Source organism: Osmerus eperlanus, chromosome 12, assembly GCF_963692335.1.
Source record: "Osmerus eperlanus chromosome 12, fOsmEpe2.1, whole genome shotgun sequence".
NCBI lineage: Eukaryota > Metazoa > Chordata > Actinopteri > Osmeriformes > Osmeridae > Osmerus > Osmerus eperlanus.
In genome coordinates this window covers 18,494,826-18,508,414 of record NC_085029.1, presented here as the reverse complement: position 1 = coordinate 18,508,414, position 13,589 = coordinate 18,494,826, and the positions used below count along the sequence as shown (strand labels likewise).

At 43.3% G+C, this 13,589-nt stretch overlaps 3 protein-coding genes across 3 annotated transcripts; 2 read left to right on the top strand and 1 right to left on the bottom strand.

The window, feature by feature from the left end:
- Positions 1–296: 296 nt before the first annotated feature.
- LOC134031726 (carboxy-terminal kinesin 2-like) lies at positions 297–3,370 on the bottom strand. Its single transcript, XM_062475427.1, has 12 exons — positions 3,275–3,370; positions 2,990–3,181; positions 2,792–2,856; positions 2,540–2,580; positions 2,243–2,294; positions 2,032–2,083; positions 1,747–1,851; positions 1,517–1,621; positions 1,113–1,394; positions 843–1,007; positions 559–684; positions 297–437 (listed from the first exon to the last, which is right to left on the bottom strand). The coding sequence occupies exons 1-12, from the start codon at positions 3,368–3,370 to the stop codon at positions 297–299; spliced, it is 1,422 nt and encodes a 473-aa protein (XP_062331411.1).
- A 2,742-nt stretch (positions 3,371–6,112) lies between these two features.
- On the top strand, positions 6,113–8,761 carry LOC134031725 (uncharacterized). Its single transcript, XM_062475426.1, has 4 exons — positions 6,113–6,305; positions 6,611–7,011; positions 7,214–7,898; positions 8,045–8,761. The coding sequence occupies exons 1-4, from the start codon at positions 6,113–6,115 to the stop codon at positions 8,266–8,268; spliced, it is 1,503 nt and encodes a 500-aa protein (XP_062331410.1). The 3' UTR covers positions 8,269–8,761.
- Positions 8,762–9,159: 398 nt separating this feature from the next.
- LOC134031778 (uncharacterized) lies at positions 9,160–12,503 on the top strand. The gene is made up of 4 exons (XM_062475492.1): positions 9,160–9,445; positions 9,994–10,208; positions 10,581–10,714; positions 10,984–12,503. The coding sequence occupies exons 1-4, from the start codon at positions 9,241–9,243 to the stop codon at positions 11,942–11,944; spliced, it is 1,515 nt and encodes a 504-aa protein (XP_062331476.1). The 5' UTR covers positions 9,160–9,240; the 3' UTR covers positions 11,945–12,503.
- Positions 12,504–13,589: the final 1,086 nt, after the last annotated feature.

Sequence of the window (13,589 nt, the reverse complement as noted above, 5' to 3'; positions counted from 1 at the left end):
ATGTAGAACTGGTGTCAGACATTGTGGAAGACAAGGTTATCTGCACAGCACAAAGACACGTATCTACAGTCATAAGTCACATAACACATTATCATACGCAATGTAACATTGCATTTCCCTTACTTTGTAGACTGTTGGCGATTGCATCCAGGAGGAGGGCCTCTTATGTTGCTGGCTGGGTAGTCCAGATCATTCAGAGTTCCAGTGCTGTTTTTTAAACTTTGAAAATTGATTGAAGACGTAGAACATTTGTTACATCACCTTCTTGGCCAGAGCTGTAGTGACGTTTATTTAAATTAATTAGCGAGGAGTTTCTGGATGTCGTCTCTTTTTAGGTGCTCTGCCTGGCTCTTCTCCATGCCGGCCATGACCTGGCCGGCCACTGCCAGGTCCACCAGACGCAGAGATGCTGCATTCAGACACAGTTTAGCCTCAGCCTCCAACTCATCAACAATCACTACACTTTTGAGAGTATGTCTTGATATATAGTTTGTGATCTATAGGTTGTAATTTGGGGTCTTTAGAGTGTAGAAGTTATACTGTGTGCTCTGGACTTACACCTCGCCCAGAGTTCCCACCCTCAATATCCAGTTGGAAGACCGCGTGAGAGCAGGAAGAGCGGTCATTCATGCGGGTCCTAGCAGTGGAGCGATTCCGATTTGCCAGCGCAATCAGTTTGTACACCTGGAGGAGAGAAGGGATAGTAGGAAAGGAGGGAAGAGGAAAAAAGAAAAGATGGTTAACATCTGTAATATTGAATTAGTTCACAACCAATACAAAAAAAATACATCTGAAAACCATCCAGGCTGGTGTTTTAGAGTGGGAAGAGAGGCAAAGCATACCTCAACCTCAGTGGTGACCTTGCGGTAGCTGAGGTTGGTCACAGTGACCTTGTTTGTGGTCACCTTGTGGATCTCATGCTCAGGCCTCTTGTTGGGCTTGCCCGTGTACACTAGATCCCGCAGGGTCTCATTATAGACCTCCACAAAGCTGGCCGTAAAAGTGTACTAGGAGAAACAATTTTTGGTATCCGTTACCTCTATTTTACAGTGAGATCTGTATGGCTCTGAAAATGACCTAATTGTTTATATTCATCTGAGAAACCAACCAACCTCCCAGCCCTGCTGGCGGAGACTCTTGGCAGCAGTAAATATTTGCTGGACAGCCCTGGGGATCACACCCCTGCTGGTCTCCGTCTCACCCCCCTCCATGGTGTAGGTCTTGCCGCTGCCGTTCTGGCCATAGGCAAAGCAGCAGACGTTGTATCCGTCCAGGGCGGATTTGACCAGCAGGTTGATGTCCTCAAACACCTCCTTCTGGCTGGAGGAGGGTCCAAACACCCGATCAAAGCGAAAATGGTACGTCTGTGTTTTACCATCACAGCCTGTGTGGGAGGATAGCAGGGGGGATAGGGGGCAGAATGACATCATCTTCCATGACTATCATTAACGAAAAATGGTCATGGAAAAAAATGAGTGAGCAGGTTTCACAGTGTCAGAAAAGTACTGGTTCTCACCTGTTGATGTTTGCTCAAAGTAATGGACCTGTTGTCATTGACGGGTCGGTCCATTTGACCTCCAGTAGACGGTGGGCGCACTCTGCAGAATACCCGGATGTTCCCCTGCGCAGACCAGAGAGTGGAGAGGCAGACATGCTTAGTATGAGAAAGATCGAATGTTCTTTTCAGATCCAGTCATCGTGATCCAGGGGTTATGTAGCTTCGAAGGTGTAGCAGGGTAGGCTTGCTTTTAGCTCCTGGATGGAATTGTGGAGCTTCCTGCGTTCCATCTCCCCAGTATGGAGCTCATCTGCCTGCCGAGCCACCGTCTCCTCCAGGGTACGCACCACATCCTGGGTATAACACCACACAAGGGTATAAGAGAAAAAGAATCCACACAAAAGTTCACAGGAGAGTGGCCATCTTTTTAAAACTGTCTGGGAAGGTGTACATCTGTAATATTCTACTCAGGGGGCTACAGTGTGCTCCCTGGCAGCTGTGTGAGCAGGACACGGTTCTGAGCTGTGACCCACCCGCAGGTTGTGGTTCTGTGCTCGCAGGGTTGACAGCTTGGCCTCATACTGGCTGAAACACACAATCAGGGAAACATGGCCAGACACACACACAGAGATCTAGGGTTATTCACAGAGTTTGGACACAAGCCCGTACATCTTCTGCATGTGCTGGATCCAGTATAGGCAGCCTTTCTGAGCAATCCTGTCTGCCATTCAATTGGTGGCGTACCTGTTCTTTTTGCGTAATTCCATCATCTCAGCCGACTTCAGCACCTGGACATCTGTAGAACAGAACGGAACATCGTGATGAGTGATGTGCCACCAGCTTTGTTAATTCATGGTAAGCCCAGAGACTGACTGCAAGTAGGGTAATTGTAGATATTTAGGTAGGTCGTAGTTAGGTCGAAGTTAGTAGGTAGGTTGTATGTTTTGTGAAGTTAAATTGTTTTTTGTTTTAGAATTACCTAGAGTTCAGGACATCAAAAAGGCGGTTTATTTTGGCAATCAACTCTGCAGTGTCATTTGCCTCTGCTGGCAGCCTCTTCAATGACACCATTGCTGAAATGCCTGGGTCACAACAGATGTGAGAACTTAATAGGAGGTCAATATTACATTAGAATCTTCACATTCTGCTACTATTCATTGTAAAGATGAATAATGCACATGAAATGTACCTGCAGAAACAGTGTGGCTAAAGACCTGTGTTGCCAAACTAACACGCATTTTCGAAAATGCAGGCAAAGATATGTGCCTCAGTGAGTTTCGGCGCCATACGAACAGTTGGAGCTTGTCAAGCTCATAGAAGTTCACGATATGGCACCAAAGAACATCTTTGCCTTGGATCTAAGGATGTAAATAAATGTAAGCTGGTATGAGAATCATTGTGATAATGTTTCTTAATCATGCAATTCATCTTCATGAAATCATTTCATAGACAAATCATTACAAATGTATTTGCTGTGTTTACTGTGCTTACCTTTAGGCCATACTTAAAGAAGTTCTTCCTGATGGACTTCACTAGGTGAGGGACATCGAACACCACAGGAACCCTCTGAACCCTCACCAGAATGCAGTGGGAATCCTCGCCACCCAGAGGGTCCAGGGTGGCCCCAAGTAGGTGCAAAGCTTTGATGTTAGTCGGTGCCTGGTCACATATTACTGCCTGCACCTTGGAAATAGGTTAATACACTGTGTCAATACACGGTTTGAGTGTAATTGTACATTGTTAATGTTGCTGTTTAAAAGTCTGTGCAGTACATACTGTCAGCCCTATATGTTTTAGGTTCCCAATGGCATCCTTAATGATGCTGGCTATTTCCACGGCTGACATGGAACTGGGGGAGAAGAAATAACCCATGGCCTGTTGTTTTTGGTAAATGTGTTTAATATACACAGCAAAAAATAAATACATGTTGTAAACATGTTCTTAAAAACGACAAAATGTTTTGTTGTTGGCTTGCCTGTTTCCACTTCCCCAAAATGCCCCTAACCATGATGACCAGCATGGCCTGAGGGAGACATGATGCCATTTATGGCGTGTCTCTCTTGACTGTGCCCCTACATTTTTTCACTTGGGGGCACATGTGCTCCAGCAAAAAAGAAAATTGCGTAGAGCCCTGTTCAGTATTTTTGATAACCTTCAGGGTTTAAACTTTAAATATTCAACATGCACTTAAACACTTTGTTTATAAAGTTGCTGCATATATTTGATGGGAATGACTATTCTGTAGTTCCAAGGAGAGATTGTTTACAGTTCACGAGATGTCATAAAATGTTCTATTTAAAATATACTTGTTAATTGATTTAATTCAGTGTTTTATATGATGATAACGAGCTCTGGGAAAATGCGATTAATTGTGATTAATCACAGCATATTGTGTGATTAATTAGTAACAAAAAATATATATAGATTCCCAGCCATAATAAATATAAAATGATACAAAAAGATATGAAAACGGGCAGCATACTGCAAATGGCATGTGCAAATAGGTGGTGGACTTAAGTAAATAAATATACCACCTCACTTGGACCGATCACCACCTCCCATGGCTTCTCCTAACACTGCTATGCTGACAACACCCAGCTGTACCTGTCGTTCCCCCCCGACTGATCCGGGGACCTCAGCCATGATCGAGGCCTGCCTCACAGACATCTCCGCCTGGATGACCAAGCACCACCTCCAGCTGAACCTCGCCAAAACAGAACTCCTCATCATCCCAGCCAAACCCTCCATCTCCCACGATCTCTCAATTACCCTGGTATCTGCGACGGTGACCCCTTCATCCTCTGCCAGGAACCTCGGGGTTACCATGGATGACGAGCTCTCCCTCACAGCCCACATCGCTGCAGTCTCCTGGTCATGTAGATTCACCCTCTACAACATCCGGATGATCAGGAGATACTTGTCTGAGCATTCCACCCAGCTGCTAGTCCAGGCACTTGTCCTCTCCAAGTTGGACTACTGCAACTCGCTGCTCGCCGGTCTCCCAGCATGCGCAACCCGCCCTCTGCAGAGGATTCAGAACGCAGGCCGGTATCAGATCCCATCATGGCCGGTATCAGATTCAAGACCCTGGTACTGACCTTCCGAGCGGTGAACGGGACTGCACCCGACTACATAAAGTCTCTCCTCCAGCCTTACACCCCCACCCGCCACCTATGGTCCTCTTCTGACAACCGTCTGGTGGTCCTTGTTTAACTACATGCTCTTGTGGTTCTGGCCTTTGGCACTTATTTTGGTTTTTCACAATGTATGCTTCATGTTTTGGCTACCCGCAATGATGATCAGTGACCGATGCACTTTTGTAAAGCTCTCTCTTGGAAGTCGCTTTGCATAAAAGCGTCTGCTAAATGAATAAAGGTAAATGTAAATAACCGCAATTTTTTTTGATAATTTGCGTACTACATATGTTTTGAGTATGTTCAGGCCAGCAGAGAAGGCCTTGCAGGCCCTGACGGCCCGCCACTGCTGGGTCATCTGTAGATATGTCTCATTCCATTTTTGAAACCCGGTTTTGAAACCTCTGATGCCAGACCACACCGGTTTTATAAAGGTAGTGGCAGTGCAGTGGCGGACTCAGGCTATCCGAGGGGCAGGGGCAACAAAAAAGGGGCACCAGCTGCATACAGTGGGGCACAGGGGAGTTGCTGGACATACAGTTCTACTGGTTCCAGCCACTCCCCTTTGGCAAGAGGCTGTGGTCCATCAGGACCAAGACCTCACAAGCCACAAGAACAGTTTCTTTCCGTCTGCAGCTGGCCTCATCAACAAGGCCCAGGACCCCCAACTGACACTAACTCACTTATAAACAATGAGTGTTGCATAAACACTGAGCATTGCATTAACGCTACTCTGACTCACAGCCTACTGCACTCTCGTTACTTTGTATTATATTTTATTTCATACTGTACAGTTTTTTTTTTTTGTATTTTGTTGTAAATATCTTACTTTTTCATTTTGCTCTGCACACACTTTTAGAGTTCCTATATGTTTACTGTATGCACCGAGCCACCAAATTAAATTCCTTGTTGTGTAAACTACTTGGCTATTAAACTGTATTCTGATTCTGGTTCTGATATGCCCCTCATTAGAGCTACTCATCACCTTTTTAGCTTAGGCAGGGACATGATTAGAAAATGCTTGTGGGTGGAAAAAGTCAATTTAATTGCTTTATCTTTTCGTTCATTTCTGAGTAGTTTTTAAGGAGGCTCACCCTCCCTTGCCTCCTCTGATGAGCCACTACTGGTAATATTTTAGTCTCCTCTGCACTAGGAGATCTTGGAATGTGCTGGCTCACATAATCAGTAAAGTGCGTTCTTTTCTCAAATGTTCTACTTCAATAACTGTTTGGTCACCTTTTACTGTGCCACTATTTTGGAAGTGGGCCATTTAAAATACCCTGGAGTGGAGAACAAATATTATATACACAACCAAAGATGATCAATAGCGTTGTACACCATTGTCATGGTACATTGCCACCTTTATTTTGAAAAAACGTTCCCCGGAAGTAGCCAACTTTCCTGTCTTGTTGAAAAGGCTTGTTATTTGTGAATTTGTAGTGACACAACATTTGCAATAGTGTTGGAGTGCGATTTCAAAATGTCAAAAACACAGTTACTTAAAGCCTTGGTTAACGAACGATTAGCGATCGCAGTTTTGGAAATATATGAGGCAGTGGAAAAAACGATAACTGAATTCCAAGAGGAGGTGGAACGTACAAAGGAGGACAACGCGCGTCTCCAGAGACTGTTGGACGCGGTGTTGAAACCTGAGATTAAATTACAGAGAACAGGTACTTTTCTCAGCGCCCAGTTTTTGTAAAGTCATTTTGCACACAATAATTAAACTGATGTTTAATTGTGACCCACTAGCTCGTTATCACTGACACGTTTGTTGTTAAGCGATGCATGTACTGAACGCTGCTTGAATTTAGTGATACATTTGGCTAGCATAGAGCGTTGGGCTAGTAGCTAGAATCTCGAAGGTCTCAGGTTGGAAGCCTCAGAGTTAATATTTTAAGTGTTTTGCTGTGTTAATAAACGTGTCTGTGTTTATACGAAAATAAAACCAACTAAACACGCAGTGTTGTGTTTTCAGACGCTCAGCAGTGTCCTGGGGTTTCTGCAGAGTGGGGTTCTGCTGGTGACCAGCCTGGTGCTGGTGAGGAGGACTGTGACGAGCCTGATGAGGAGGACTGCAGCATGAATAAGGAGCAGGCTGATCACATGCACGTTAAACAGGAGCAGAAGTGCAGCCAGGAGCAGCTGCTACAGCAATTCAAGTCTGAAGAAACTGAACTCTTACTGGTTCATAGCAATCCAGAAATGTTCAATTTTGAAGATGAACCTCAACTTACACAATACCAAATGCAGACAATTGAACAGGAGGCGACTTTCTGGGCCTCTCCCTTCAGTCAGGCTATGGGGCAGATACCACATGAACCAGAGGAAGATGACAGAATACCAGATCCAAGCAGTCAGTTACTGTTCCCCTCTGCAGTAAGCAATTCGTTTTTTTGTTACAGTGTGATTTTAATTTGCATTCGTACCGTAACTTTAGCCCTACATATCTGCACCCAAGTAAAAAGTCAAAGTAGTTTTATGACATGTATTATTTATGTCATGTTCAGTGTAGGGTGTGTAGGCACAAATCTATATCTACCTCTAAATGTTTTTTATATTTTTCTTTCTTCACATTCAGTATTCAAGAAAGGCATCTGAGGATGTCTCCAGCCATTTAGAATGCAGTGATGTGGACCAATCTAACACAATTGAGCCTTCATACCCCAGTGCCCTACAATCTAGGAAAAAACATGGGTCACTCACTGCAGTGGACAAGAAGACCTCCATCCATGTTCTGCCGATGTCACAGGGAAGAGGCGGCCCAATATACAGTAAAAAACAGTACTGCCTGTACTGCTGTAGGCCATATTCTAAAATATCTAGACACCTTGAACATGTGCATTGTAACGAGTCAGAGGTGGCAAAGGCAATTCAATTTCCAAAGAATTCCAAGGAAAGAAGACTCCATTTGAACTATCTCAGAAAACGAGGCAACTTTGCCCATAATACAGATGTTTGCAGAAAAGGGTCTGGACAAATGATAGTCTGTCAACGACCAAGGCGGAGCATGGAAGCCAAAGATTTCATTCACTGTGTTTATTGCAGAGGCCTTTATTCCAAGAAGTTCTTGTGGAAACATGTGAGGCACTGCCAACTCAAAAACAATGATGATGCAAACTGTCAACCCAAAAAATCCTGGAATGGAAGAAAAAAAGGTAGAAAACAATCTCAGGCTGCTGCTAGACTAAACGTCTCAGAGATCAGTGAAGCCGCTGGACCATCTATCACTGCATGCTTGACTGCATCCACAAAAGAGGATAAAGGTACCTTGTTATCCATTATATACTCAACTTTAAAATTGTTATGTAAAAGTACAACACTGTACGTGGTTATTACATTTTCACATCACCTGGAAGCTTCATAGTGCTATTTTACATCCATTCCAGTCATCATCTCATGTATCTCATAGGTTCACCCAGATGGTTCAAGAAAAAATGGGAGGTGAATGAGGTAACAGCCATCGAGAGACACATGATGAGGTTCATCACCAGACACAAACTGCCTGGTAAGAAAGACTGTCTCCAGTGCATTAAAGAAGAGCCAGATGTTCTTCAGAACAGGACATGGGTGATTGTCAAGAATTATGTGAGAAACAGAATCACTGCTCTACAGAAAAACGCCAAATTAGAGTAATGATGTCTGACAGAAATGTGATAGCATTCACTAAGGTAGAGGATACTGAAGTAATTGTGATGGAAATTATTGTTATTATTCATCTTCCCTTAAAACCCTTCTATTGTCAGGTGTAGTTGAGTAATGAGAAATTGGACCCAATGTTATTGTGACCCAAAGATAATAGGTGTTAATAGGAGAGTTAACTGAATGTACAGTTTATATATTATACTGGTAAACTGTTCATTTAAAAGGCACTGACAACATTGATGTCCTGCAAATAGAATTTAGAGAGAATGATTTGATAGCATGCTTTTACCACATGCTTCCATTGCTACAGTGATGTTACTGATGATACTATCATAGATCAGTAGCAAATGATGTCATTTAAGGATACATGCAATACAAAAGATAAATGTATTTTAAATTTAGCATTCCAGTAATTGAACATGATTGCACATCTGATGGGAATAAATTGTTGAATTAAACATGTGTTTGAGTCTTCTGACCCACAGTTGTCTTGAGTTAATTTTTTATTCATTTCAGTTGTGAAAATGTCCTCTCTCACTCACAGACTAAAGTTAGCAGGCTTGGTATAGGTCATTATGTGTATTAGAGGTCTAGTATATTGTATTGTATATTGCATACTATTTTGTATATTTAGGAGGTTTATTATTATTTTATTTATATTCTATTTTAGCTTATCATAGATTTAATATATGTTCTTAGTACTTATATGTTATGCCAGGTTGCTTGCGTTGTCTTGTCCAAAGAATGTCAATGCCTAGTCTGACCTTGTGTTGCTCTGTGCACCTGACAATAAAAACTTTAAACAATTATGTCCAACGCTGTGACTGGCCTGACACTCCAGCACAGTAGGTGGCGGTGTATGCACCTTACAGCTGTATGCGATCCGCCAACCAGAAGAAGACCCCGGCAACATTCTGCTGCTGCGTGAAGCGTTGAAAAGTTTGTCACCCAAGGATCGCATCCATGTTCAGCAAAATGTCCAAACTACAGTTGTTTCAAGCTTTTCTCACCGACCGATTAACTGTTGCAGCTATTGAAATATTGGGAGCGGTGGAGAACACAATAACTGAATACCAGGAAGAGATGGACCGAACTAAGGAGGATAACGCACGTCTACAGAGGCTGTTGGACTTGGTTTTCAACCCAGAGATTAAGTTACACAGAGCAGGTTTGTGTAAAGGTAGATTCATAATCAAAATAAACGAAACACACAGCTCTCAATTTGTGTTCGTAGCTAGATATCGAAGGACACGCTTGGTTTGCTTGGATTTACGAAGGGATGGCTCAAATAGCTTGCTAGCCTAACTATTTGTAGGTTGACGTTGTGTTCAAGCTAATCAAGCGTGCACTTCCATACTACACTACAGTACTGTCTTTCGTATATCATCATTTGACAAAGACGAATAACATTTCAGATAATTTACGATGTTCACAAGTAGCGGTATCCAAAGCTTGGCTTTCGAACTGGCGAATCTACAGTTATCCATCGCTTGTATGGTTGATGTTTTGAAGTACGGAATTTAGTTTTCGGCAACGTTTTTTTCGGTAGGTAAGAACACTAATTGAAAGGCGTTTATTAAATTCTGATGGAAAACTGACTCCATAGGTTTGACTCACCCCAAGCTAGTGTCACCACTTTAGTTGCAGTTAATAACTTCTAAGGTATAAGTAAGGTTACCAATCAGTAACTGGTTCCACTTCTTGTCCCTTGACTAGACCGTCTCCCGTGCCTGATGTCTGCTGCCTGTGATGACGACCCCAGTCGGCACCAAGAGCTGTCACAGATCATCGAGGTGAAAGTAGAGCAGGAGGAAATATGGACCACACGAGACGATATTAAAACCGAACCTGAAGCGGAAACCAGTAGAGCATCAGAACCAACACCTGACCTTGGGCATTCTATTGCAGCAACTCTAGAGGAATCATTCAGTGTAAGATGTGTTTCAACACTGTTAAAGGCCTGCTCCACTGCACTGCGAGTACTAGACTATTGAATAATATACAAAAAAAACATGACCTATGCAAGAGTGTATTATGTTTATTGCTTAGTGCTTAATGGGCAGGGTGTACTGTACCAACTACCTCAGGGGGACTAAATGCCACTAGGTAGAACCTAGAACCCTAACCAACTGTAATGTGCACTCTGTCAGTTCAAAATAAATGAAAAGAAACCTGTCAAATATAAGGCAATTTTTCCAGTCATATATTATTTAGTCGTACTGTAAAATGTTGTCTAGTTCTCGTGGACCCAGTATTGTGCATTGTCACACCACACCCCTATTGCTTTTGTGTTATTGTTATAGGATGTGGAGCCAGACCCTGTGGAACAGATGGAGGATGTGGAACCAGACCCTGTAGGACAGATTGAGGATGTGGAGCCAGACCCTGTGGAACAGATGGAGAAACCTAAACAGAGAACCATGGCTGACTTTGTCAAGTAAGGACAATATAGCTCTAATCGCATAAATTGCCTAAAGGAAGTAGGCCAAAAAATATAGGCCTCATGATTGAGTGCTCAGTTTGCCTGTCAAATCATAGTAACTGGATATACAATATCAGTAATCAAATAGCTTTTATGATATGGTATTTACAACAGCATTAATGGCAGTGATGATATCCACTATGTACATAGGAATATGCTATTCAGATGATATCCACTATGTACATAGAAATATGCTCTACAGATGGTATCCACTATGTACATAGGAATATGCTCTACAGAGGACCCCAAGACGATCCGCCAGAATCGCTGAACTCAACAGTCTACAAGGAGTTTGCCAAAGGCCTGGCGCCATTGGTTCCATCAATGGACATCAGCTGCGAGATCCCATTGGTGGACACTGCTTTTGGTAAAGTCCCTGTAGGAAGCCCCCTGTCATACCAGATGCCTTTGCCAAACAGCAGCCACACCAGCCCCCACACTGACACACCTCCCCGGCCTCCCCTGCCTCTGGGGGACTACAGACTAGAGCCATCAAGCTGCATGTTTGTGTTCAGTGAACAGGAACTGCAGTATCTGAAGTCAATAGAGACCTCGTGGGATATGGCTCACAGAATTGAGAAGGCGACCAGAGACAAGAGTGTCTCGATAGAGAGAGACCAGCTGAGACGGCCCCGGCTCACCTCCCACTTCTGGGAAATTTGTCATATCAGAGAGCAGAGCAAAGCAGAGCAGCTTGCAGAGAGAGTATGGAAGGGCACCCCTCGCTCGGTGAAAAGGGTTCGGGGGGTGGAATCTGCAGCCGTGTGGGAGTACTGTCGGGCTATTAACGTCAACTACTCACCGTGTGGGTTCATCACCCACCCAGACGCCCCCTGGCTGGGGTGCTCTCCGTACGGACTCAGCTTCGATCCCACGGAGAGCCCGCCCTTCGGCCTGCTGGAGATCATCTTTCCCAAGACCAGGAGCTACGTCAGCTGCCCCTTCCTCAGCGTACGAGGTGGAGCACTGCAGCTGAAGCAGAACCACTCCTACTTCTGGCAGCTGCAGGCCCAGCTGCTGCTCACTGGGCTGCAGTGGTGCGACTTTGTGGTGTTTGCTGAGGACGATGTGTGGATCCAGCGCATCTTCAGAGATGATGAGGTAGTAAATATCATAAGAGAGAAAACGGAACATTTCTTTCTTTATTTTTACATGCCGAAATGTCTATATATGAGCACAATCTAAATTACTGTCAGTTTTTGTTGGAAGAAAGTCTCATTCAAACCGGTTATTTTACGATAACTAATGTGTTCCTTATAGAAAATTCATCATTCGGGAATTATATTCCCATTTTAAGTTAGATTAATTGTATGGTATTTGTTTAATTGCTACTGATATGACATTGATTCTACCTGCTGTAAAATGTCTCATTTCAATTTTTGGGGGATTGTGTTATTTTCCAAACAGCCAGCAGGTTGGGAACTTGCTCTCTCAGAAGTCAAACTTTGATCCTTTAGTGGGAACAGTGATGTAAACTGTCTCATAGAGAACAGACATCAGAATAAAGTCAATGCATTCCAACACCAACCCTTTGATTTATTTTCCTTGGTATAAAATCAGGGGATTGGTAAAGCTCAGTAGGTATAGTAAGTAAGTACATTTTAATTATAAAGCACACTAACACAGCAAGGCTGACCGAGGTGCCGAACAAAAGCACAAAAATGACACCATAAAATACATAGTAAAAACAAAATACAAACAGTAAAATAAGTAACATCACAACTCAAGAGTTAGTGGGACACGCTAGTGCATATAAGTGGATTTTAAGTTTGGATTTAAAAACAGACAATGAAGACGCTTGCCTGATAGAAAGGGGAAGCTGATTCCACAGCTGAGGACCAGCAACTACAAAGGCCCTATCACCTGTGCGTATACAGCACTAACCCTAACCCTATCATACCTGCAGCCCATCGCCTCTAATAGGATCATACCTGCTGCAGCCCATAGCCTCTAATAGGATCATACCTGCTGCAGCCCATAGCCTCTAATAGGATCATACCTGCTGCAGCCCATAGCCTCTAGTAGGATCATACCTGCAACCCATAGCCTCTAATAGGATCATACCTGCAGCACATAGCCTCTTATACATTTACATTACATTACATTTATTCATTTAGCAGACGCTTTTATCCAAAGCGACTTCCAAGAGAGAGCTTACAAAAGAGCATAGGTCACTGATCATAACAAGATAGCCCCAAAACATTGCGAGTAACCAAACATGAAGCATACATTGTGAAAAGCAAATAAGTGCCAATGGGGAGAACCATAAGAGCATGTAGTTAAACAAGTTACAAATTAAACAACATGAACCTCAAAAGTGTACCTGTAGAAAAAGCAAGCAACAATAATATAATATAATTCACAGCGAGTACAGAAGTTAAATCAGTTACAACTAACCAACAAGAGCAACAAGTCCCTCAGTAAGAGTCATTGTGTTCCTGGAGGAAGCTAACATCAGGATATAGGATCATACCTGCAGCCCATAGCCTGTAATAGGATCATACCTGCAGCCCATAGCCTGTAATAGGATCATACCTGCAGCCCATAGCCTGTAATAGTACCACATCTTCAGGCATGACTGGCTTGATGATGATGTGTCCTTGGCAACACTATGGTTGATGCTGTCTTGTCAGATTCAGTGCAGTTTCATAATCAGTAAATAGATGATAAAATAAGATGGTAGGACTACACGGCAACCATATTCCTGCATCAGCGCTGGACTGATGAGCGGCTTTGCTTTGATGGAAACAAAAGTCTGAGATTGGACGGAGCTGATGTGGGTTCCTGACACCTTCATTGTTGATTCCAAGAAGTCGTTCCTCCACGACAT

Excerpts from the sequence above, each read along its gene's own strand:
- LOC134031778 (XM_062475492.1), top strand. The coding sequence starts at position 9,241 with ATGTTCAGCAAAATGTCCAAACTACAGTTGTTTCAAGCTTTTCTCACC. Across the intron at positions 10,209-10,580 it reads CTCTAGAGGAATCATTCAGT|GATGTGGAGCCAGACCCTGT; the intron begins GTAAGATGTGTT and ends TTATTGTTATAG. Across the intron at positions 10,715-10,983 it reads ACCATGGCTGACTTTGTCAA|GAATATGCTCTACAGAGGAC; the intron begins GTAAGGACAATA and ends CTATGTACATAG.
- LOC134031725 (XM_062475426.1), top strand. The coding sequence starts at position 6,113 with ATGTCAAAAACACAGTTACTTAAAGCCTTGGTTAACGAACGATTAGCG. Across the intron at positions 7,012-7,213 it reads AGTTACTGTTCCCCTCTGCA|TATTCAAGAAAGGCATCTGA; the intron begins GTAAGCAATTCG and ends CTTCACATTCAG. Across the intron at positions 7,899-8,044 it reads ATCCACAAAAGAGGATAAAG|GTTCACCCAGATGGTTCAAG; the intron begins GTACCTTGTTAT and ends TGTATCTCATAG.
- LOC134031726 (XM_062475427.1), bottom strand. The coding sequence starts at position 3,370 with ATGGGTTATTTCTTCTCCCCCAGTTCCATGTCAGCCGTGGAAATAGCC. Across the intron at positions 2,084-2,242 it reads GAATTACGCAAAAAGAACAG|CCAGTATGAGGCCAAGCTGT; the intron begins GTACGCCACCAA and ends TGTGTGTTTCAG. Across the intron at positions 685-842 it reads AGGTCACCACTGAGGTTGAG|GTGTACAAACTGATTGCGCT; the intron begins GTATGCTTTGCC and ends TCTCTCCTCCAG.